General features: G+C 41.1%; 1 protein-coding gene and 1 pseudogene across 4 annotated transcripts; one reads left to right on the top strand and one right to left on the bottom strand.

The window, feature by feature from the left end:
• Positions 1-67: 67 nt before the first annotated feature.
• Ms4a12 (membrane spanning 4-domains A12) lies at positions 68-13,076 on the bottom strand. Of its 4 annotated transcripts, none has more exons than XM_087549050.1 (8): positions 12,796-13,076; positions 8,746-9,017; positions 5,342-5,479; positions 4,759-4,815; positions 2,741-2,857; positions 1,919-2,029; positions 1,611-1,737; positions 68-1,511 (listed from the first exon to the last, which is right to left on the bottom strand). In XM_087549050.1, exons 1-7 carry the CDS (start codon positions 12,797-12,799, stop codon positions 1,630-1,632), a joined length of 807 nt encoding a protein of 268 aa, XP_087405176.1. In that variant the 5' UTR covers positions 12,800-13,076; the 3' UTR covers positions 68-1,511; positions 1,611-1,629.
• LOC103691292 (60S ribosomal protein L6 pseudogene) lies at positions 10,509-11,526 on the top strand (annotated as a pseudogene).
• Positions 13,077-25,525: the final 12,449 nt, after the last annotated feature.

The raw sequence follows: 25,525 nt of genomic DNA on the forward strand, positions 1-25,525 counted from the left end.
CATACAAAGTGATCAGTCCTGAAACCATAAATATATATACACACACACATACACACAAAAACCCAAATACGACTAAGCAGGTTATTGTTATGTATTTGTACACACAAATTCATATACATCATATATGTAACAACAGTAATAGAAAAAAGGCTATCTATTTGAGAGTCGGAGGGGACATGGGAAAAGTTAGATGGAGGGGACCTAGGACGGGCTGTAGTAAGGAAAGGGAAAGAGATGTAATTATATTTTAAAGATGTATTAAAAGCAATTCTCTTAATTCCATAGTGATATTTGTAGAAGAAGTTTAATCCAGCAACATGGCTGCTCTGTCAGGGATTTCATCCAAAATACCTTCTAGGTCTGTATAGTCTGGCTAGAATGCAGGCATACCACGGATTACAATATGATCTGGCTGGAATACAGATATGCGCTTAATACACACCTTTAATCCTAAACAATGAAAGTAAGGTTAGTTTATAGAAGGAAGCAGCCAGTTTGGTTTGAAAGTGACATCTAATTGAGGGAAAGACAAAGTGACAAATCAGAGGAAGATTTGACTCAGTTAGTCAGAGATAGGCTATACCCAGCTCTCATGAGAGCAGCATAGGAAGGAGAGGTGACTTAAGAGAACTTCCTAGAGAGAGGGAGAGCGGCAGTTCAGTTGAATGTGGTTAGGTATGGGTTAGGTATGGTACAGTTCAGAGAAGAGACTAGTTGAGTTCCATTCAGTCAGTGCAGTGGAGATCTGCTCCTTTGTGAGTTTGTGCAGTCCATGAAGATCAGCAGAGGCAGTTTTACTGAAACAGTTTTACAGAGACAGGTTGTAGGCGAAAACAGAAGCCAGAAGATTAGAATAGATTCCCAGAGTTAGTTTGAGGCCAAACACAGCAATTGAGTGAGAAGTTGTGAGAAACCAGTTTGAATGGTCAGCTTGGAGAGGAGTTTGGGCCAGAACAACTAGCTGAGTTGAACCAATCAGCTAAAGTTTAGAAAGAACTAGAAAGGGTGAGCTTATTCAGTAGTAGGCCTCTGAGACGACAAGTATAATGGGTGAATAGAAGTTACTTTTAAGATACTTAATACTGTATATGGTAATTTATAAAATTAAAAAATTAATAATAAATAATAAATTAGTCAACTGGTTGGTAACAATATTGATGTATAAAATAATATGGGTCCAAACAAGCATGATTGGATCTGTGATTTCTGAACAGAACATGGGGGAAGATGACCCCGAATTCCAGTGATTGGACACTGTAAAAATCTTTAAGAAATATCAACCTTGCCAGTTCTGTCAGATTTACTTTATCAGAGCATAGCACATGCAGAAAGATACCCAGAGGCTGTGTTCCCCATGACATTTTATTGTGAAAAAGATAACGAGAAAAGAATGTTTGTGATGCTGAGAACACTGCAGTTAGGTTTCGGCCCTCTTGTCTTTCCTCTGTGGTGGGGTAATGGTAAGCAGAAAGAGGCACTGATTAAAAACCCAGTGACTGTTAGCCATGAGCCTAGGAACAAATTCCAAATACAGGCACTAATTAGATTTGCACCATGGGCAGCAAAATAACAGCTTATTTTCAGAGAAGGTTTACTACATGAAATTGTACCAGTGATTCTTCATGCCTGTTACTGCCTAACAGCATAATCTGGAACGTTGTCATATATAGGAGAAGCTGGGGACGACTCTTGCATCAAGTGGTTGGCCGCATACACAGTTGGAGCAACCAGGACAGACTAGAAAGGGTAAGAGAAAACAAGCAGAGTGGTTACACAGTTCAATCACTCTCCTCTGTTCCAGCAGAGTGGAGAACAGAGAGCTCGGTAGTCAGCTCCCAGTGGGGCTTGGCAGACACTCAAGTCCACACTTCTCCAGCAAGTATTCAGATTCTTTTTACAAAGAAGAGAATCAACTCACTCTGTTGCCATGGAGGATAGTTTGGTATGCAAAGTAGGCCGTGGCCCACGCTATGCTGAATTCCAACAAGGAAAATATTGCCAGCACACCTGCAATTCCTCTCCCAGAAAGCTGAAATCATAAACAAATAGACTGTTAGGCTGAACAGGAGGCTCTTCAGAAACACCCTGATTCATCGAAAGTGCTATCTTGCTAATGTTCAACTCACTCTGTGAGTGACTTTCTTTCTTTTTTTTTTTTTGGAGCTGGGGACCGAACCCAGGGCTTTGTGCTTGCTAGGCAAGTGCTCTACCACTGAGCTAAATCCCCAACCCAACTTTCTTTTTTTTTATAACAGCAGTGAGACTGTTCCCGAGAAAAAAAAATCATTTATATTCCATTATTCCTAAGTAGTTTATTTGCTGAAAGAAAAAGTCTTCTGCTATTTAAAAAATCAAAAGACATTTGTATCTCTCCTAAATAAGCATTTGATGACAATAGAGAAATAATCAGGGGGTGATTGCACTCGCAGACAGTCTTCCTGTTTTCATGGTAAAAAAGCCACGTAAGACATGGCTATTGTATTTATGCAGAATTTCAAATGCAGAAAAAAGAAATTCTTCTCTGTATCTATTGAGCCTGTGATGGTGATGGGGTGGTTGTTCTGACTTCATCTATCTGCAAATATAATTTTTCACTTTGTATTAACAATCACATCCCTAGGAGTAGGGTTAGAAATGGAACTTTCTCAACAGAACCACTGTTTAATGAATAGGAGACAGCAATGGATATACTCTAGTAGTGAAAAAGGAACCGTCATGTGGCCAATGGAAGGACACTTACCACCATCCAGTAGTCTTGATAATAGTGGCCATTATTGTTCAGATCACACAGAAACAGAACCACTCCAACAAAGGCAGAAATGATGCTAAAAATGTTTATTATCAGGGTACTCTTCACCTAATAGAGGTAACAAGAACAGTAATCCATGCAAAAGGCAAATGAATGTAAAGGGAGTGGGAGTCTTTCCAAGTTAATGTTTCTTAATTGTTGGCATCTTGTTTTAGTTTTGACTGTACTGAGGATTGAACTCAAGGTTTGATGCATCCTAGGCAAGTCCTTTACCACCGACCTATATCCTTACCATGAAACAATATTCGAAATTGATATAACATCTTTCTTCTGCCCTTCTGAATAGTTGTGAAAATTACACTGTATTCCAGCTATCAGTCCCCACCCCCCAAGAAGCTGTAAATATTTTAAGTAACAGAAATATGAGACAATATAAATGTAATTTGAAGTAGAATGCCGTCCAACACATTTATGTAATGGCATTTGTTTACAATAACATCTCCATGACATAACTGGAAAATGTGTAGGGAGTGAAAGACTTGGGAGCACTCATTTCTGCATGGAACATCTTCATCAACCTCTTAAGGCTCAGGATCTATGGGGAAGATCTTGTTATCCACCCTTCTCTCTCTCAAGACAGAAAGAACACAAAGTTGGGTGGGTAGGGAGGTTGGGAAGATCTGGGAGGAGTTGGCAGAATGAAGAGAAAATATTCAAAATATATTTTATGAAAACTGTAAAGAACTGAAAAAAAACTCTACTTAAAAAAAACAAACTTAAGGGCTTTTTTTTAAAATTGATTTAATTTTATTTTTTATCTGGGTGTTTTGCCTGCATGCATATCTTTGTAGCATGAGCATGCTGTGCTCACGGAAGCCAGGAGAGAGATCGAATCCTCTCCCCTATGAATTATACAGAATACAAGTCACTGTGTGAGTGCTGGGAATGAAACCCTGGTCCTCTAGAAGAGAACTTAAGTCTGCTCTTAACTAATGATCTACAGCTGCAAGAACAAACTTTTAATTGGCATTCTGTGATAGATATTTTGTTAAATATTTAAAATGATGTAATTTTTAACTCTTACAGCCACTACACATGGGATGGTCCTAGTATCTGACTTTATACATTCTTATCTAGTTGTACAATCCCAAGAGGTAGAGTCTCTTTCTACACAGCCTGTGAGGGATGTGACCTATATAGAGAAGGATGCTCTGTTTTGTTTTGGATTACAATAGATGCAACTAATCAGACTAGGCTGATTTTAATTCTAGCATAACTCACTGTTTTATCTTGAGAGCATGAAAAATATGATTCCATGTTCCTATCTCCCTCCTTTGTTCTTGTGCATGATCTCATATAATATTGAGACCATTTCTGGTCTAGGTTTATGCAAAAGATATCTTTCTCCTGGTTTGCTACTAAAGTAGGAAATTATAACATGGGGCATGCTGAGGCTGGGAGAACCGAAGTCCAGTCTCTGTGGTCATTTCTATGTGCTCTTCCTTTCCTCTGAACTGGTTGCTCTCGTGGCGATTTAAAGAACTGACAACAGAGACAGTCTGAGTAACAATAGGAGTTACACACCAGTGAAAAGTGAAAATACAAGATGGAGCTGAGGAATGGCAGTGAACACCAGAACTTTGTTGTTCAAGTGGCTTATAGGTGGTTGGTTTTGGCTCCTAGATTCTTCCTTGGTTTTCCCTGAATGCCATGTGACCCAACAGAACCAGTGTGCCAGCACGTGAAAGCTTAAATAACACTTGCCTTTACTGATTCCCTCTCTTGTGCTTTCAAGAGCATGAATATGGTGCTCTGCCTTTCCCAGTAGCAAACTGAGTGCTCTGTTCCCCTGCTCCAGCACAGGCACTGCCCAGCGGCTGGCAGATATTTTGAGAAAGAACTTCTTTTCATCCATACTCTTCTAATCTATCATCTCAGGTTTTCCTTGAAAGTAAATCAAACCAATCTTTAAAGGAATTTGAGAAATTGAAATAAGTTTTCTAACTTACCAGACAGTCAGAGAACTTCTTGAATGCTGATACGGAGAGTGAGCCAGAAACAATGAACTGTAGACATAGAGAAATCCGTGAATCGTAGGTTCTCTGCTTGCACCTGGGAATGTCTCTTTGTACTAGAGATTGGTCCAGTTATGTTTGTTTGCTTGTTTCCCTCACACACAGCATACTTTTTTTCTTTAGATTAACTCTTGGGGATACACTCTAATTCCCCACCCTCATTTTCTTGCATGTAAAGGACTTGATAACAGATGACTCGACTGTGCATGACAGCCTCCTACTCAACTTCATCTCATTCTCAGTCTCATCTTGTGAACGCTCTACCTTCCACATGTTTTGGATCATCCCCTTTCAAGACCCTCCATCCTATACCTTGGCTTTGTATTAGGAATGAGTTTAAGCTGCAGTAGAGTTAAGTCTGAAGTGGGGAGTGGCAGCCCCCCCTTTCTGATCAATCAGAGCTGTTATTTCTAAAAACTCTCTAGCCATTAGACACAGAACTTTCCAAGAACTTGCTTTGAACAGGCTGGGGACACCTACTCCTGCACAGGGAGAGTTGTCCTAGCAATCTACTCACAAAGACTCCACCCCAAAATGGATATCCACCAATAAAAGCAGTAGAGTAAAATGCCCAAGTCATAGAGTAAGAGGTGCTCAGTAACCCAAGAACAACTCCGAAGCCAATGTGCATCAATCCAATTGTGATTTGCACTCCCTGAAAAAGAAACCAGAGAGACATTTTAAAATAACCTTTTTATTAGTAGCCTGTGAAATGTTACAACCAAAGTCATTCCTTTTTATTCACTGTCCATGTAACCAGGATCCATGAGAATTCACCTAAACAGTTAATATTTTGATGTATACTGAAACATCAGGGGAGGAAGGGCTTCAGGTAAAACCTTTGTTTGAGGGGCCAGTGAGCTGGTTCAGTGGGTAAGGACATTTGTTGTCTTGTCTGATGACCAATGTGTGATACTCAGACCCCGTGTAGTGGAGAGAACTGAGTCTTTCAAATTACCCTCTGACCTCTATGTATATGTGCATGCATGCACACCCGCACTTGTACACATACACGCACGTATGTAATAAACGTTTTTAATAAATTTTGTTTGATTTCTGCATGACCTACAAAGAGGTCTTTAGGAAGTGTGACTACTTAAGTACCTCCTAGTATCCTTGATGAGTATATTTGTTCATAGACTGCTGTGACCTGAGTGACAGCGACTGTCTTGTATAAGTAAAGCAGTTCTCTGTCCAGGCAATGCTAGTCATGAGAAAAGGAATCAGTAGAAACCAAGTCACTCCTAGAATATTAAGCACATGCCGGATAACACTTTAAACATCCTGCACGTATTATTTCAACATGTCACTGTGCCAACAACTACATGGAGACACAAAGCCATAAGAAATCAAGTGCCCAAGGCACGCCCAGAATGCATGACCCGGGACTGACTCCAAAACTCATTTACAACCTGTCCTTTCTGGCTCAGCTTGGTTCCACCCATTCTGAGTTGCCCTGACTGTTATACTTGTCAAATGGATTTGCTTTTTCCTCTGTGAATTCCTCTCACATTTTAAGATGTAAAATCCATGGCATTACTTGCTTTTATATCTCATATTTTTTTTTTATTTCAAAAACTATTATTTTATTTTCTGCACCTGGGTATTTTGCCTATATGAATGTCTGTGCATCACAAGTGTGCCTGGTGGTGTTCAAGGATGTCCAAAGGGGTTTGGGGTCAGATACCCTGAAACTGAAGTTACAAGCAATTATGAGACACCATGTGGGTGCTGAGAATGGTAATGTCCTCTGCAAGAGCAGTGAATGCTCTCAACCACAACACGGTCTCTCCAGTCCTTGTGTTGCTTGCTTTTTTTAAATGCTGGTATACAACCGTTCTCATACCAAGTAAGAGATATTTTACCAGTGCTAAGGGATAAATCTTTTACTTTGTAACTCTTATCACAACTTTCGTTGTAGAGTACACATGAATTTCTGAGAAGCAACAGTTGCTATATTGGTCCAAAGCTCAGAAACATATCCATAGTTCATTTTGTCCCAAGTTTATGATTATATCTTATTTATCCAGGAAGACTGTAGTCACAGAAACTTCTGTGTTTATTTCCTCAGTGGATAGGTACCACGTAAAATTAAATTGAATTAAAGGAAAAATAACAATTTCATAAATACTCTAAAACAATAATGTATTGTTGAAATACACTGAACCTTGTAAAAGCAACCTTGGGGGTGGAGTGTTTATTTTTGGCTCACAATCTCAGTTTATAGTCCATCACTGTAGAGAAGTCAAGGCAGAAACTTCCAAGAACTATTCATATCACATGAGATAGGGGTGTATGCCAACCTACTCACTTACTCATGCTCAGCTTGATTTATCCACTCTCATACTGCCCAGAACTCCCTGCCTAGGGAATGGTGTTACCCATGGTGGGTTGGATCCCCCCATATCAATTAACTTAATTAAGATAATCCCTCAAAGGGAAACATGATGCAGACAGTCCTTCATTGAGTCTCTCTTCTCAGGCGATTCTAGGTTGTGCCAGATTGACAATTAAAACTGACCATTCCAGTGACTTCGAGTGGAGGGGACAGATATTTTACCCTAACCAGCCGTGGTCCCTGGAGTATTGTGACAACTAGGGGTGTAGCTTCACAATCTTCATAGAAAGGACCCAGAATGGTCTAATCATGTTTTTTTAAAGCAGAACATTATATTTTCTTTAAATATATTTTGATTGTTTATGTCTTTTCTATAAGGCAGAATGCTCCAATTGGATCCTGTTCCATACAGTAAAATCCAAAGCTGTCTACTCCAGGTATGCTTTCCTCCTCCCCTCTGGCCACCTTCCCACTGGTCCTTGCTTTAAGCATTCTGTTGCCCTTTATTGACCTTCTCCTGTTCATCAAGTATACCATACACATTTCATCTGAAGACCTTTCTAAGTCTGGGTCTCCTCACTCAGTATCACCTTGCAACATATTCTCTAGTTTGCATCCTTATTATGTGTACATAGCTGGGTCATAGACTACCTGCAGGCAGAGAGTGTGCCTGGCTTGGGCTTCAAGATATTTCCAGCAATTGTATGGGGTTGGCTTTGTGAGCTGTGAGTTTACAGGGATTGTACTTCACTTGGAAGGGGAAGATCCAAGGAGCCACCTTTCCAGCGTAGATTGGCTGCTTGAGTGGAGCGTTGGGTACTGTTCATTTTTATTTGCCTGAAACACTGTGACTTAACTAGACTACCCAAAGCAGTAGCTGCTAAGATGGGCATCTATTGTCTACTGACTCTTGTAGCCAAGATTTTGGAGCTGGATACAGGAAGAGGCATGGCACGATTTGGTGGGAGTGTGTGAAGGCATGGGGAAAGCTTAACAAATGACGGTCAGTTCTGTCTAAGCATGTTGAGTCTTTAAGTCATGTGTGCTTAGAGAAAAAAGACTGTGTGTGTCCAGTCAAATCAACTTTTGTAAGCAAAGCAACAAAGACAGAATTTCCAAGAGTTTAAAAAAAAAAAAAAAACCAAAAACGTTGCTTCCCTCAGACTGTTTGCCAGTATCTCAATTCTCTTTAAAACAGTTATCAATGATCACTCTAAAGTTAATTCATCTTTATAGAAGTATAGGTTAATAACCAATCCAAAGACAAAAGTAAGGTTGTCTAAAAAGACTTTCAGAGACAGTGAAATCAAGCAAGAAGTATATTGGGCTCCTGTCATGTCACCATTCCTGGATCTTCCTGCTAGGGAGAGCCTTCTGTCAACTCTTAGACTTGTGTCTGAATATAAAATAAATGAACCCAGGGTGATTCATACACATATTGATCATTTCTTTCTGAGAGAGACACAGTTAGCAGAATAGTCCTTACATGTGTTTGCTCATTGGATGATATACTATTTATAACCGGCAGATGAATACAAGCCTTGCAAATGCAACATTAAAATTCTAGTGGCAAATCCACTCACCCCAAGTGCTACCGCAGCATCTTTAACATTGCTGGTTGCTGCTCCTGGAGCTGGATTTACCCTTGGCACATTTTCTCGACCCAGCTGATTGTTAGGGAAGATTCCTGGAGATGTAATGAAGGAAACTTGCCCAGTCCGTACTTGGTTTCCTACATTTGAAAAACCCAGAGGTTGTTGAGGATGAAGACCCATGGAACTTGTTGGTGGGTAAGGATTCGGAATGGTGCCACGCATTCCAGGGTAGGTAGTCTGGAAAGATGTCCTTATGTCCCCTAAGCAGTAAAACAAACAGAAGTAACGCAATTATCAGGAAGAGAAATTAAAGGACATCTTGTCATCCGTAGGAATATGATTCTCGATTGACCTATATATTGTAATCTTATATATCCCGAGGTTCAAAAGTAAAGGAGGAAACGATGGGAAGGCATTTAGTTCTCAGTTTTTCATATTTAGTTTTGCACAAGTGTGTGTGTGTGTGTGTGTGTGTGTGTGTGTGTGTGTGTTTCCTGAGTTCATTGCTTCTGAAAGGCAGCAGGAGGCAGATGGTGACTGAAATGTCAGGAGTCTATGAATGCGTGGTCTGAGTGAGTGCCGCCATTAAAATGCCAATGGTTTGATGCACCAGTAGGCTGTTTATTTAATTCATGCTTTAGACAAAGGGTGAAGACATCCCTGCTCCTGGGCTCTTATGACCCCTGTGAAGTACAAGAAGATGGTTTGCAGGGAAGATGTCAAAAGTGAATCTAAGGGTACTGAACACAGTAGGCTTTGGTGAGGAGTTTTTGCCTTCCTTCTTAAAGGATTACTAATGATTTTTGTCCATATTTAATCATGGAGATTTACTTCCAACAAAATTCCCTTGGCCACATTGGACCTGAGATGCTGATCGAATAAGAATCCTCAAGAGTGATTTATTTTAAATAGAAGTAGGGAGACCTAACATGAATGACCATGTGTGAGTTAGCAACTTTCCCTAATAAATAATTTTAATCTTGGACCACATTCCTTGCCATCTTATTGCCTGACAGACACCAGTATAGTTTTCTGTTCCTCGGCAACAGACTAAGAGTGAGATTGTAATGCCTTTCCTCAGCTTCAAGTGAGCTCTTTAGAATAACAGTCGTTAAATAGCACAGGGGCTGTGTACTGTGTTTAATTGCAAATATCAATTTGGGCTTAGAATTCTGGTTCTGATACCAGCTGTGTGTTTAGCAAGTTTGTTGAACTTTCTTTGCTATTGTGTTTGCAACACAGTGTTAAAAACGATAAAAGAGTAGCTTTCCCCCAGAGCTATGAGGGGCGATCCCGTGACATGCAAAGAACTGCTGAAACAGGAGCCATGCATTCTGTAGACCCCGTTTCTGAGACTAAATTTTATTCCAGCTCTTTTTAGTCTCCAACCTGGTACTTCACCAACTGTGGTACCTTGAGCAGCTTTCTCAATCAAATTTCCGTTAGTTCCTGTATCTAAGCTGTAAAAGGACAGAGGTTGCCATTTAAATGGCCCGAATAAAGGTTGAATGATGACGATTTTCATAAAGCCATTGTAAGAGTTCCCAGCACAGGTCAAGAGCCCTGTGAATGGCGTGACTATTGCATTATTAGAACCCAAAACCATCTATCGTATTTCAAGTAGAGGATGTGTGTCCATTTGGTAAAATGGGTTGAACTTCAAAAGGTCAATGCCAAGAGCAAGGAGACAGAAGATGGGTGTAGAGTAATAAGTCAGAACAAGGATTTTCCTGGGCTTTAAAAAGTACAGAATTGCTCTTTCCTGTCTTGCAAGATGGCGGGCGAAAAGGCGGAGAAGCCTGATACAGAGGAGGAAGAAACCTGCGGCCAAGAAGGCTGGCGGTGATGCTGCTGCCTCTCGTGCCCGGCCCGATGGTGCAGTCAAAAGGGGTAGCCCGAAGGTTAAAAAGCCCAAGAAGGGCTGGGGATTTAGCTCAGTGGTAGAGCGCTTACCTAGGAAGCGCAAGGCCCTGGGTTCGGTCCCCAGCTCCGAAAAAAAAAAGAACCAAAAAAAAAAAAAAAAAAAAAAAAAAAAAAAGCCCAAGAAGGGCCAGCCCCATTGCAGCCGAAATCCTGTCCTGGTTAGAGGAATTGGCAGGTACTCCCGATCTGCCACGTATTCCAGAAAGGCCTTTACAAAAGGAAATACTCAGCTGCCAAGACAAAGGTTGAGAAGAAGAAGAAAAAGGAGAAGGTCCTTGCTACTGTCACAAAAACAATTGGTGGGGCCAAGAACGGAGGCACCTGGTATTATCCTACTGAGATGTGCCTTGAAAGCTGCTGAGCCATGGCCAGAAGCCCTTCAGTCAGCACCTGAGGAGGCTGCGCTCCAGCATCACTTCCGGGACTGCCCTGATCATCCTCACTGGCGCGACACAGAGGCAAGAGAGTGGTTTTCCTGAAGCAGCTGGGCAGTGGCTTGCTACTTGTGACTGGACCTCTTGCCCTCAACAGAGTTCCTCTGCGCAGGACACGCCAGAAGTTTGTCATCACCACCTCTACACAAGTTGATATCAGCGAGGTTAAAATCCCCAAACACCTGACTGATGCTTACTTCAAGAAGAAGCCACTTCACAAGCCCAGGCATCAAGAGGGCAAGATCTTCGATGCGGAGAAGGAGAAATAAGAAATTTCAGAGCAGCAAAAGGCTGATCAGAAAGCTTTGGACTCGCAGATTTTGCCAAAAATCAATGCTGTTCCTCAGCTCAGTTCCTGCGGTCTCAGTTCTCCCTGACAAACGGCATGTATCCTCACAACCTGGTGTTCTAATTGTTAACAACCTAATTAAACAGCCTCATAAGTTTAAAAAGAAAGTATAGAATTAAATGATTGTCCTATAAGAGGGGAAGGAGAGGAAGGGATACATATGCACGCACACATGCATGCGTACACACACTGTATTTTTTTTTTTTTTTTGCCTCTGATCATTTTGTTAGGAAATTTTAAGACTTTTCGATTTGTGATTTCTTATCTGCTATCCATCTTTGAACACCGAACACAGACTACTAACACCTGACTCTATAAATCCACCTTAGGATGGATTGTGTCCAATTTGCTGAAGTTTTAGAAAATGATTAGGAAATGACCCAGTTCAACATTTTTTGGTTCCTATCAAAATGACCTAGTAGTATGTAGATGTGGGAGTGATGCCAGGGAAACAGGCTTAATTGATCCTCCAATCAAAATGAGGATCCATAGAAAGGAAGACAGTCAGCTCAGTGCTGAGTCTATTTTCATAGTTTCTTTTTTAAAAAGGAGTTAGCACATTTTTTCCTCTTAGCAATTAATAAGCTACTTGCAACCAGTTGTTTTTATTTTTCTAAAAAATAAGAACTACCACAACTATTTTAAAGTGCATGAACACCTAAAAACACCAAAGTTCTGATGAATTATAAAGCACAGGGACCTTCGCAATAGAAGAACCAGCCGGTGAGCTAATCTCAAATAAAGATGGGGAAAAATACGACTGTAATTTCTTTCTACTCCCTTTCCTCCTTCGTCAGAACAGAACAAACACGGTACTGTTGTTTAGAATGTATTATGTAGAATATAATGAAACCTCACAGTGACTCATAGACACTTCCAACAGAATCATGCAGGACACATGCCTAAAAACATCATCTTTCAGAAAATATTTAAAAAGGTGACCTAGTGCAGGGTGATTTCCCGCCCTTATTTTCCACAAAGAGGCCTCTTTAGTGAGTCATATTCAGAAACCAAGTGTTTCAATGTCTCTGTTATGTGTGGATCCTTGGTCACCACATTATCAGCAAGGGTTCCTGATGGCGGTTACTACGCATGGAATTTCACACATCTGCATCCATTATTCTTAGCACCAGATTTACAGATATGGGTGTTTGTCTATAGACACACTTGAAGTGCCTTTGATAACAAGTGTAGTAATTGTATTCTTTCTCTCTGGGTTTCTCTCTCCTTCACCAACCGTCTCAATACAGATTCAAGAATTGGCTTCACCTGTCCAACCCAGAGAGAAGAATGTCAGCAAACCCACCCAGACACATCAGCCCGGCTTCATACCCATTGAGAAAGGCGGGGTGGTCTCGGTGGACTTACGCAGCTTCCCAACACCGCAGGGCTCTCTCTCTCTCTCTCAGCTACAGTTTCTGATCTGCTCTTGGACATTTACCTGGAGATTTTAAGCACCTTTACTTCCTTGCTTCAAATGAGCCTATCCCATCTCTACATAGTTCCAAAGTCCTTTCGCTGCTCACTTTCACCCCATTTGTAAATCTGAGAATGTGCTGTTTGCATTTCGTGCTGGGAAATGTGTTCTGACTCATTCGTGCTGGGACGTGAGTTCTGATGCTTCCAGTCACTTCCTCTTCCTTTCTCCAGCCCCTTTGCATTCTCACCCTCGCCAAAGCAGTGCCACCCCACATTCTCGTGCCTTTTAAATCAGACAAGCACAACTGCAAACCTCAAACAGTGAAGAGCAGAAAGAAGAGGAGCAAAAGTGCCCACGCTCCGGACACCTGGATGCTGCTACTGAGGATAATTCATCGGGTTTCATTTTACATACAGATGCATATGGTTTTATAAAAACTCACTAAATCAAGGTCAGATTGAGTAGATTTTCTATAATAAACCCTTTTAACTTACCGTTTCATTAACACCTTTACATGTCAATCAACCCTTATAATTCTCAATATAGGCATGTTATAATTTTGGAGGCATTCTAACTATTAATGTCCAGTTGTGTCTCAGAGGTGCAAACAAGTATCCTAAGATCAGAGATCCAGTGTGTGCTCTTGCCTCCAAAAGCCCCATGGCTGGCAAGTTTCACATATGGTGAGAGCCACTGAGTGTTTTTCGAATAAGCAAGTGGGGTCAGTGTCAATTCTTTTCACTTACACCCCACCCCACCCACACATATGCTTGCTCACTTGTGCATGGACACACCACCACTGTGTGCACACCGCCGCCACCACCACCACCACCACCACCACCACCACCACCACCACCACCACCACCACCACCACCACCGTGTGCACACACCACCACCACCACCACCACCACCACCACCACCACCACCACCACCACCACCATTTTTCTTAGAAAAGAATGGTTTTTGAAAATAATGTTTTTATTTATTCTTTGAGAATGTCATAAAATATATGCTCACACAATATATATGGAAAAGAATATTTTATTCTTGTTCTTTTCTCAACTCCTTCCAGATCCCCATCACCTCCCCAACCACTTGACTTCATGTTCTTTCTCTCCCTAAAAATGGACAACCAACCAACCAACTGTGGAGCCTGAGCAGGTCAACTACTCCGAGCATGGGGGCCTGCCCTGGAGTGTGGTTGATGTACCCAGGGCCACTCTGTTGAGGAAAGCGTATTTCCCTTCTCCCAGCAGCATCAATCATGGGTAGCTTCCTTGCTAGGAGTCGGACTTTTTAAAGTGTTTGCTTTTAAATTATCTGTGTGTATTCATGGTAGTTTCCTTTCTCTGTGGATTTGTATTTGTATTTTTCTAAAGTAGACAACAGGATGCTGGAGCGTTTGTGATGTTATGGACCTTAGAACGAGATAGGTTGAGTCAATGGTCTTGCTCAAAGGATGGGCGTCGTTAAAGGAACAAGAGATCAGAATTGTTTTAGAAAGACAAAGGACTCGTGGTGGCTGTCTGAGAAGGACCCTGTGGTCAGCTTGATTCATGTCAGCTTGGCAGTAAGGGAGTGAAGCAGACAATGGGCAGTGCGTTTAAGTCTCCTGTCCCCCTCTGCTGGTCTCATAGACTTACCTCTAGCCAGAGTCTCAGCATAAGACTCAGCGGCCAGGTGTAGGAACATCTGTGTATAACAGAGTGAAGCATTAAAGTGACTGGTGTCAATAAACATCAAGTTTTGACATAAAATGTGTATTTCCTTTCTGTAAAAACACACAGAGGAAGCTTTTTTTTTTTTTTTTTTTTTTTTGGCAAACTGTGGCATAGCTCACCATACAGAATTCTGGAAGGACAGACCTTAGGTCAATCGGGGTTCTAGGAAATGTTTTTTCTACATTAAAATAGTATCACTAACTAGCTTAGAAAAGTTACACTGGTGGCGGTCAGTGTCCTGTTGCTATTAGCATGCACGAATGCTGCCCCTGGCTAATATCAGTAGGAGCAGAGGAGCAGACAAGATGTAATGGGAGACTATTACAGGTTTACTTTTGAGAATCGAGTTACAGGAAGTTAACTTTCTCAGGGACTATAGCTAGTAAGTGCTGAGGAATGAGATCTCAGGATACTTCCTCCGCATATGTGGTGAGAACTTGCATTCCTTACGTGGGCTGCTTTCTGACTGGAGTGATTTTTGTGGAAAAGCAAGACGCTAGCCCGTAAGCATGCATACACTTTTGGTATTTTGACACACACCTGTAGTAACCTGGGAAGAGAGAATCTCAGCTGGAGAATCGCCTTGATCACATTGGCCTATAACCATGTCTATGGGCAATTCCTTTATTTTATTTCTTAATTTTTAATTTTAGCTGTATGGGTGTTTTGCATGCATGTGCTTGCGCATTATGTGTGTGTGAGTGCTTGCAGGGGTCAGAAGAGGGCATCATATCACCTAGGGTTGGAGTTACAGATGGTTTTGAGTTGTATTGTGGGTGCTGGGAATTGAAGCCATGTCCTCTGTAAGAACAGCCAGTGCTCTTAACCTGTGGTGCGTTTTTTGATTTGCTAATTGATATACAAGGGCTCAGCCCACAATGGGAAGCACTATCCCTCAGTAGTGGACTGTAACCTACAAACCTTCCTCTGCTAGCTTGTTCGGTTAGTGTTTTATTACAGCAATAAAATAACATACGGATGGCCATCTCTTAATGAGGCTCATAACTTACTGAGTTAAATAAGGAAACTAATACAATTTCCTGATTCATACATGCAAATAATGTGTTTTGATTAAATCTACTCTGTTTCCTCCTGCCCTTTCTCCTACAGCTGTCCCTTCCCAAGTCCATGAACTCTTTTTCAAAACCCACTGAGCCCACTTAGTATAGCCAGTACTAATCTGTTGGCGTGGGGGCAGCCTCTCAGGGGCTGCAGACCTGAAGAAACCTGACTCTTCCTTTTCTGCAGTTACCAATAACTCCTTAGCTAGGGGTGGGGGCTTGTGAGTCCTCCCAGTCCATCATGGAACCCTTTTAGCTGGCTTGTTCTTGCACACATATGCAGGTCGCCACAGCCGCTGTGAGGGCCTTCTGTGCCAAGACCCTGCCATGCGCAGAAACAATGTTCTACTGGCGATTCTGCCACCAGATATTGCTCTTCATGCGTAATCTCTGTCCCTCCTTCCACCCAACCCCACTTGCTTTGGATAGTTATACTGAGATTGATTTCTTTCCTTTTGCATCCAGGAAAGATAACTTGGAACTGTGGAGAGGCAGGGATGTGGTTGATGTCTATATGCAGGCGAGGACAGGCACAAGATAAGGCAAGGCTTGTGATTGGGCAGTGAAAAAGGAAGGCGGGGACAGAGTTTTCTTAAGGCAGGAGAGAGGAGAAAGGAAAAGGGAGAACCAAGATGGAGGAAGAAGAAAGATGACCCAGATCTGTGTGGCCTGAAAGGGCCACACGTAGTTATGAATATTTCCTCAGGGATGGACTTTTATAGGACAATTTGTCTTACCTAGGTGGGCAGTTTACACTAATATTAATTGGTTTAGAATTTATTGTGTGGGCGTTTTGTGGGGTGAGGATTTACTGATGTAAATCTCATTGCTAAATTACAAGCTTACTGAGTTTTTATTTTAATAGATTACTGGGAGTTGCGACTATAACCACAGGCCCAGATGCTGGGAATGTGAGAAGAGTCCGCAGGAAGAGAGTTGCAAGAGGGCAGCTGCTGCTGGGCTCAGAGAGGAGCTGGAAGCAGCCTGGGATGGAGATTGCGAGCTTAGTGGTTGAGATGCTTTGTTGATTGAGATGAAAATATCCCACAGATGCCACGTGGCCTGATGGTGACGGCACTGGCATGAGATGGTGTACCTTTTTTAATATTTGCAACACAAGGAAATGTCTCCTCTCTGAAACCATGTAACTTCAGAATGTGACAGGCAGTTGAGAACTCCATATTAATACTTGTCTAGTGTGTCTCTTTAGGACAAAAATTTTGGCCTTAAAGTATGAGCCTGCTGAAGAGCATAAATTCCCAACAATTAAGGATTAGTTGCTCATGTGTCTAGCACTGGGGAGATATTAAAGAGCAGAGCATATTTGCACACTCACTAAATGCTGAGGCCCAGCTTTATGGAGGTCAAAGTATGGTAATTGAATGAACATTGGAGGACTTGCCTGCTACCCTTCAAGGCTGATTTCTTTAGGTCCTTCCCCTCCCCCTCTTTTCTGTCTGTCCATAAAACCTACATCTTCAGCCTTAGGATCTCATCATCAGAGTCCTTCCACTTCACTGGTGATCTGTATGGAAGGGTAACAGTGACATATGCTTTTGTGTGTGTTGTGTTTATATTAGGATAGGGAATATTTCTAACACGGAAATAACTTTCATTTTACTTGCAATATGGTTGAGTTTCAAAAAAAAGTCCGACAGCTATTATTTTAAGTACAAAGGCGTCTGATACTGCTCAGTACCAATTGTTTCCCCATCTCCATTCCTGATCACGATGGCAGCTGGTCAGAAAGTATTTAGCATCAGCACTGTGTACATTTAAGCACTTCGATCGCAAACATTCTCAGCACCAATCTTCATGTATGTGTTCAGAGTAAGTGGATACAAAACGAGATCCAGAATTATGAGTTTTACATTTCACTGCTAGTTGAAGAAAAGCATCTTGCATCTTCAGAATCACTAGATTACTCTGACAGATGAAGCACAGGAGAGTAGAACTCAGTGAGTAGCATCAAGGCAAATTCCAGAGCTATTCAATAGAGCTACTGAAATAACAAAGAGTAATGCATGTTAGTCATACACTTCTGCGTCCTCATTGTACATAGTATTGGGTTTCCTAAGGATAATTTCCTTTAAGCAAATCACTTACTTAGACCATATACACCCCTATTCCTAATTCTTTTTCCCTCCACCACTACTTCCTACTAGACTCTCTCTCTCTCTCTCTCTCTCTCTCTCTCTCTCTCTCTCTCGCTCTCGCTCTCGCTCTCGCTCTCGCTCTCGCTCTCTCTCTGCATATGTGTGTGTATGAATGATTTTGTGTACCTATGTAAAATATAGGGTTTACAAATGAGAAAAAGACAATGTTTATCTTTCTGGATCCCATTTATCTGCTGATGAACACCTACGCTAAACTCTAACTCTGTTCCTATCAACACTGCTTCCCTGAACCTGGGGAAAGCAGAAGGGTGTCCAGGAACTTCTTATAGTGTTTTAAAACTGCAATGCATGACTCTAAATTTATTTCCATAAAATAAAATAAATAAAATAATGGAAAATCTAGACAGATGTGAGGTCATATATGGGAGGATTAAAAATAGTGGGTTTTTTTTTTTTTTTAGAGTAAAATGACTTTTATTTGCTCATAAAGTCTGATTTTAGGTTTCTTTAGAATAGTTCCATTTTATGAAAAGCAAAGACCAATTAGTCCTCAGAGTCTGAACCATCTTCATCTTGACTATTCTGGAAATAACGAAGTTCGTAAGTCTCCTTGTCAGATTCAACCACACATGAAGTCAATCACGGAGATTATTCTTCTTAAGGTATTTCTTGGTAAGATACTTCAAATACCTTTTTGAGAACTGTTTCTCAGAAACAACTGTGGTTTTATTCTTCAGGTGTTCAATGTGGACAACATTCCCAAGATTTCCAGTTTTCCATTGACTTTAGCCTTCTCCCATAGAAACTGTTCAAAATTTCCAGAATCTTCCAAGAAGGCCATATCTCCTAATCTTTTCCAAACAGTTCTACCAACTGTTAACCAAGCATTCAAGTATATAAACCATTGGGGATCCTTCTCATTCGAACCTCCATACTCATTGATTCTTCTCCAGTTCTGAGCCCCACTTATTAAAAAGAATGAGAGCCCAGAGTCTTGGTAGTCATTTTTCTTATTCATCTTTGGGATTGGCAGGAAAGGAATGGAGCCCTATCCTATCTTTCTGTCAGAGAATAGAAGTGAGGGATTAGACTCAGGGCATCCTTGACCTGCTTCATCAAATACCCTTTTCACTTCCCCCTACAATGCATTGTTCTCTGCCGAAGAGGTGAAGATGGTTCAGTCCCCTCTTTGGAACATTTTCCGTTATGGCCTTTCAGCAAAGTTAATATCTATCTCTAAGTTATTATTATTATCATTAAGAACATCATTTAAATATCTTTTCTAGCACCTTTTCCCAAGTGTTAATCATGTACCTAAATACTTCATTGAATCTTTAAAATAGGTTTGTTAAGACATGCCATTATTTTGCTTAACTCTAAGATAGAAAAATTTCATCTACGATATAATAGAATTTTAAACATGTTACAATGTGAGAAAAATAAGGAATTAATGCAATATAGTGCATCTAGGAAAAAGATGTTCAAATTACTCTTTCAATTCTTTGTAGTGAAGGGCCTACAAATATATCCTAGAGCGAGTTTAATTACTGTTTTCTACAAGCACCAGAATCGGATTTATTTAAAAGAAACTTCTGTGTTGGCTGGTTTAAGAAGTTTTAATAAAGTCTTGTAACATATTGCAGCACACACACTCTTCCTGTCATGCTGAGATTCACTGCAGCTGTTTCCTGTAAGATGCAAAACCCAACTTTTAACAAGTTTCATTTCCTCTAAAGATGAGGGCAGAGCTGTGCTGGCTCCAGCTGTGGGTGGGCCCTTATTGTGGGAGCTAACGAGGAGTCATGTCTGAGCTGTTCCGTGTCTGAGCTGTTCCGTGTCTGAGCTGTTCCGTGTCAGAGCTGTTCCGTGTCTGAGCTGTTCCGTGTCAGAGCTGTTCCGTGTCAGAGCTGTTCCGTGTCTGAGCTGTTCCGTGTCAGAGCTGTTCCGTGTCTGAGCTGTTCCGTGTCTGAGCTGTTCCGTGTCTGAGCTGTTCCGTGTCTGAGCTGTTCCGTGTCTGAGCTGTTCCGTGTCTGAGCTGTTCCGTGTCAGAGCTGTTCCGTGTCTGAGCTGTTCCGTGTCAGAGCTGTTCCGTGTCTGAGCTGTTCCGTGTCAGAGCTGTTCCGTGTCTGAGCTGTTCCGTGTCAGAGCTGTTCCGTGTCAGAGCTGTTCCGTGACCAAAGCTTTTGAACCTTTTGCATTCATTCACCTCTCAGCTGCTCCCTGGAGCTGTGTCCTTGCTGACTGTCTAGCCATAGTGGTTATTCCTATCAAAGCTGAGGATCAAGCACATGGTGAATGCCACACGCTACTGTCAGCATGCTTCTGGGATGATCAATAAATCAGGAGTGACATGACTGATCTTTAGAGCCAGGAATGCATGACATTCCTTGCTTGAACCACTGTGAGGAAGATGCAGACTAACACATCTGAATTCTGTAGACCCAATGGAATCTGTTGGCACTATTCACATCTGGTCTCTGCCCTCAGAATGATACCACATAGTAGCAGGCAATATATTTTATTGATTTTGCTAGAAGAGGTGGCCTTGTACCTATCCATTCCAATTTCTTGCCCATCACTCCTTTAGAGTAAAGATATCTCAAAGGCAGAGTCAGCTCTTGGTGTGAATTTTCCATAGCACATTACTTTCCACAAACTGTACTTTGTCTTTTTTTATTAATGTTTTCTCAAACTTGCTTCCCCTAACCCTGGATCCAATGGCCTCTGCTCAGATCTCATTCTTGACAGTCTCTCTGCAGCAGTATTCTGATTTTTCCTTGCCCCTTGAGGCTTTTTTCCCTCAGCTTCTTGTGCTGGTTTGAATAGAATGGCTACCATAGGCTCATATCTTTGAATACTGGCAACAAAGTTAGTGGAATTCTTTGGGAAGAATTAGGAGGCATGGCTTTGGTGGCCTCACTGGAATCAGACTTGGAAGTGTCAAAAGACCCTAGCCACTCCCAATGTGCTCTCCACCTCCTGCTTGTAGATGAGGTGTGAACTATCAGCTGGTGCTCTAACTTCCTGCTGCCCTACCTTCAGTTCACCATCATAAAGAGAAAAATGACTAAGACACTTCCAAGTCCTTGCCTTACTTTCTTAGGTGGCCTCAGCTGTGCCTTCATAAGTTGCCCTTTTGTTGACAGGTAAATGTAGGTGTTCCTAATGAAGTGTCACTGTACCTTGGGGGACTCTCATCCATCCCATCATATCAAGTGACTATTTCATGCACTTTCATTTCCCTTTTATATATGAGAGTCTTTTCTGTTTTTCTCTTTCCATGTATTTGCACCTATTTGCTAAGACTCAATTCACATTTGAACTGAATGGAAGCAGTGTATGAAAGGCTATGGCAAGCATGTGAGTCTCCTGGAGATAGCCCACCATTTTTCACTGCGATGGATACACCCTGGAGAGGCATAGCCCTAGAGACTTCATCCCAGGACTGCTTCTCATTGATGATCTGCCTTTTCTGCTATTAATACATAGCCTACTGATTCTTGGGTGTCAACCCACTCTATTGGGCAAATATCCTGAAGGTCAACATGAAGATGAACTTTCATGAAATGATGTTTAGATGAATTGATGACTTTATAGCATCCTTGATTTGATTCCAATAATTTTAGGAAAAAAGTTTAAGGAGATTGTTTTAGATGTTTTGCCAGAAAGACCTAATAAAGTTAGAATCAAGAATAGAATGTGACCCCTCCTGATAGAACATTAGGTAAATGCTGCATAATAAGGAATACAATGAACTTTCATAAATTACACTAAACAGAAGACTAGGCTTGGGACAAATTTGTAATCAAGGAAAAACATTCATTCTAGGTTGGGCCTAAGGACAAAGCCACACTGTGTGATAAAGTCCTCCTTAGAAGGGGGAACAAAAATATTCATAGGAGGAGATATGGAGACAAAGTTTGGAGCAGAAACTGAAGGAATGGACATTCAGAGACTTCCCCACCTGAGGATCCAGCCCATAGACATACAGCCACCAAACCCAGACAATATTGCTGATGCCAAGAAGTGTATGCTGACAGGAGCCTGATACAACTGTCTCCTGAGAGGCTCAGCCAGAGCATGATAAATACAGAGGCAGATGCTAGCAGCAAACCATTGAACTGAGAATGGGGTCCACCTTGGAGGAGTTAGAGAAAGGATTGAAGGAGCTGAAGGCATTTGCAACCCCATAAGAACAACAACACCAATCAACCAGAGCTCCCAGCTAGGTCCCACCATCCAAAGAGTACACATGGACAGACCCATGGCTCTAGCTCCATGTGTAGCAGAGGATGGCCTTGTTGGGCATTAATGGGAGGAGAAGCCCTTGATCCTGCCAAAGCTGGACCCCCCCAGTGTAGGGGAATGTCATGGTGGGGGGGCAGGAAGGAGTGGATGCATGGGGAGGGGGAACATCCTCAAAGAAGAAGGGGCAGGGGGGATGGGATGGGTTTATGGACTAGAAACTGGGAAAGGGGATAACATTTGAAATGTAAATTAAAAAATCCAGTAGAAAAATGTCAAAAAAAGAATAAAATATATAGAATCCAATCTTGGAATCTAGTACCAAAACAAACAAACAAACAAAACAAACAAACAAAACAAACAAACAAAAAACACCCCAAACAAACAAACACCAAAACTGATTCAAGAGATTGAGGGAAACATCAGCACTCTATAATTCCTCAAACAATTAGTATCAATTCATGATTTTCCTCTACCTTTGGTCTCAGGAAACCACTGTGGGCATGTCACGTAAATGGAATCAAACAACATGTGAACTTTTAAAACTGGCTACTTCAATTAATATCCTAGTAAGAGCACCAGTGGAAGGGGAAGCCCTGGGTCCTGCTAAGACTGAACCCCCAGTGAACTAGATTGTTGGGGGGAGGGCGGCAAGGGGGGGAGGATGGGGAGGGGAACACCCATAAAGAAGGGGAGGGGAGAGGGGGATGTTTGCCCGGAAACCGGGAAAGGGAATAAACTCGAAATGTATATAAGAAATACTCAAGTTAATAATAAAAAAATAATAATAAGAAGAAAAATAAAACTGGCTACTTGTTCCTTAGCATGATGTCTTTTAATGAGATGTGCCTTCTTTTCCTTTGGTAGATGAGTAGTTTTTCATAGTTTTCCCTGTTTACCCATTAGTTGGTAGCTATTTGAGTTCTTTCCAATTTTTAGTTATTTGTCTATGGACTATCGTTCTCAAGTTTGTATGTTAACATTTCTATCCTCCTTGGGGTCTGCCTGCTAGTGAACTTCATGGGTCAAATGGAAACTTTACATTTAACATTTTAATAATGAGCACTTTGATTCCACAGATCCTTAGTAACACTTTCTTGTTTCTTGCTGTTCGTAGCCAAGCTCATGAATGTGAAGCTGTCTCACACTGAAGTTTTTATCCATATTTTCCCAGTGTATAATGACTGTGAACAGTTTATTTGCTTATTGGCTCTTTGTGGCTGGGAGAAGTATATGTTCAAATCATTTGCTAACTTAAAAGTCTATACTACCTTCCCCCCAAAAAATTAATTTAAGCTTTCTCTCTGAATTCTGGGGACAGCCCCTTTGTCAGATTCAGGATTTGTAAATGTTTCCCCCTTATGTGAGTTGTATTTACATTTTTAAAATTTGTGTCCTTTAAGTCATAAATTTTCAGGGCCTAAAGAGATGGCTCAATAGTTAAGACTGTTTGCTGTTCTTGCAGAGAACCTGGGTTCATTTCCTAGCACCACATAGCAGCTCAAAAGCCACTTTTATCTCTAGTTCCAGGGGATTTAGCACCCCTCCCTCTGGCCTCTGCAGGTCCCAGCACACATGTGGTACAAATAAACTCACACAGACTCATATAAGCACACATAAACAAAACAGTTTTTAAAATCTTTAAAATATCATAAAATTTTAAAATTTTGATAGCATTTAATCTTCATTAGTTGCTTATCATTTGCTATATTTAAGAAACTATTGTCTAATTTAGGGTCACAAATTTGAAGTCTGTATTTTTCGTTTAGGTATTTTTTAATGGTACCTTGTACATTTATGCTTTTGATCCATTTTGAGTTAGTTTTTTGAAGAGCTGTTGGGACCCAAACCTTTGTAGCTGTCTTTTGCTCCCGAGCTGTCACACGTGGTTAGCTTTGTGCCACCACATGCTACATGGATGTCTAGCCCATGGGTGCAACTGGTCTTATTTTTTCAAAGCTTTTGTTCTTTATGATTACAAAATTGTTTCTATAAAAATAAAAATTGTGAGGAAAATCTAACTTAAAGCTAGAGAAATGCCTTCTGCTTTGATAAACATATCTGCCATTGGGTAATGCAATTTCATTCTACATCAATGGAGGTTTGGCAGGGGAGGCTCATGAGAATTTTTATTCTTTTTAAATAGACACTGAAGTTATCTAATGCAGAGTTACAAGAAATTGGCAAAGATTAATTATTTGAGAATCTAATAATGGCTAAAGTAAAATCCTTAAGGGTATGAGTTTCAGAGAGGGGAATATTTTCAGATTGAATACTGCATTCAAAAAATTTTCAGTTCGACACTCCCCTTCCTACCTTCTCACCTTCTCCAGGCACTGCCATGATCTTTAGTGTAGGGTATCTTCCATGTGCTGGATATGGTGAATCAAGTTATGGCTTGCAAGAGTGAGCAGTAATTAGTGATGACCTACTGGATGAATAATTTCCTTGGGAGCCCGTGTCAGGTATGTAGGAATACCTCAATATGACTGGATGTGCCACTGTTCAAACATAGATTAGTGTTAGCCTCAGAAGCATTCCCTTGTTTGATGTTACGAAGAAGAAACACCCAAGGTGGAGTTATCCAGTGCAGGTACAGACACAAAGTTCTGTTTACTTAGAGCTTGTTTTGAAGACCACAAGGGTAAAAATTTTACTTCCATTTTCTTTGTAATTACAAGAAATATTTCCCACCAGTAGCCTCCAATAAAGTAGAAATATTCCAAGGAGTGTGACTCAAGTTGTTCATGCCTAGACTGGTCATGGTATCTGGATGATAGGTTATGGCGAGATCTTAGGCTAACAGTATTTCTAGGTCAGGTGCTAGCTAGCATCTCCGCACACAAACAGGGGTGGGAAAGTATGGTGGCCCGAGATTTGGTATTTTTAATTGTGTTGTTTCTAAGTGTGATCTTCTTTTTGTGGTCATTTATAGTGCATATAAGATGCATTTATAGTGAGTCTTAATAACTTACCAGCTAATTGCACATTAATGCCATGACTAGTTTTCCAAATGGTGTAAGATTCTAGGTGTCTTTATTCATATGGTGTCAAATCCAATTCTAACTTTTGTGACTCAGTGCATTGCTCATAGAGTATGTTCTTTGACATAGCTTATGCAGACATATGAGCATAGATAATTTGGTTATTTCAAACATCACTAGAATTTGAAGAGCTGGGTCAAGCTCTGACTCAAGTCCCTACAACTGTCATAGAATACCTTGGCTTGCTTCTTACTTTCAACTTAATTGCAAAATAGTGATAGGGATTCTTTTGTGGTCATGAAAGACCAAATGAAACTATTCCATAAACTACTCTGTCACGTGGAAAGCATCTTGTAAGCACAGCTGTTGCTTATGATTTGACATCTGGGTACCCATTGATGACATTTCTGTCCCACCCTTCTTTCTTCTCCTGACTAAAGAATACAAGTACATAAACTGTGTGACCAGAGGCCAAGAAACTGGAGCTGGACAAAGTTAAGACACAGAGACTTGC

Source organism: Rattus norvegicus, chromosome 1, assembly GCF_021556685.1.
Source record: "Rattus norvegicus strain SHRSP/BbbUtx chromosome 1, alternate assembly SHRSP_T2T, whole genome shotgun sequence".
NCBI classification, from domain to species: domain Eukaryota; kingdom Metazoa; phylum Chordata; class Mammalia; order Rodentia; family Muridae; genus Rattus; species Rattus norvegicus.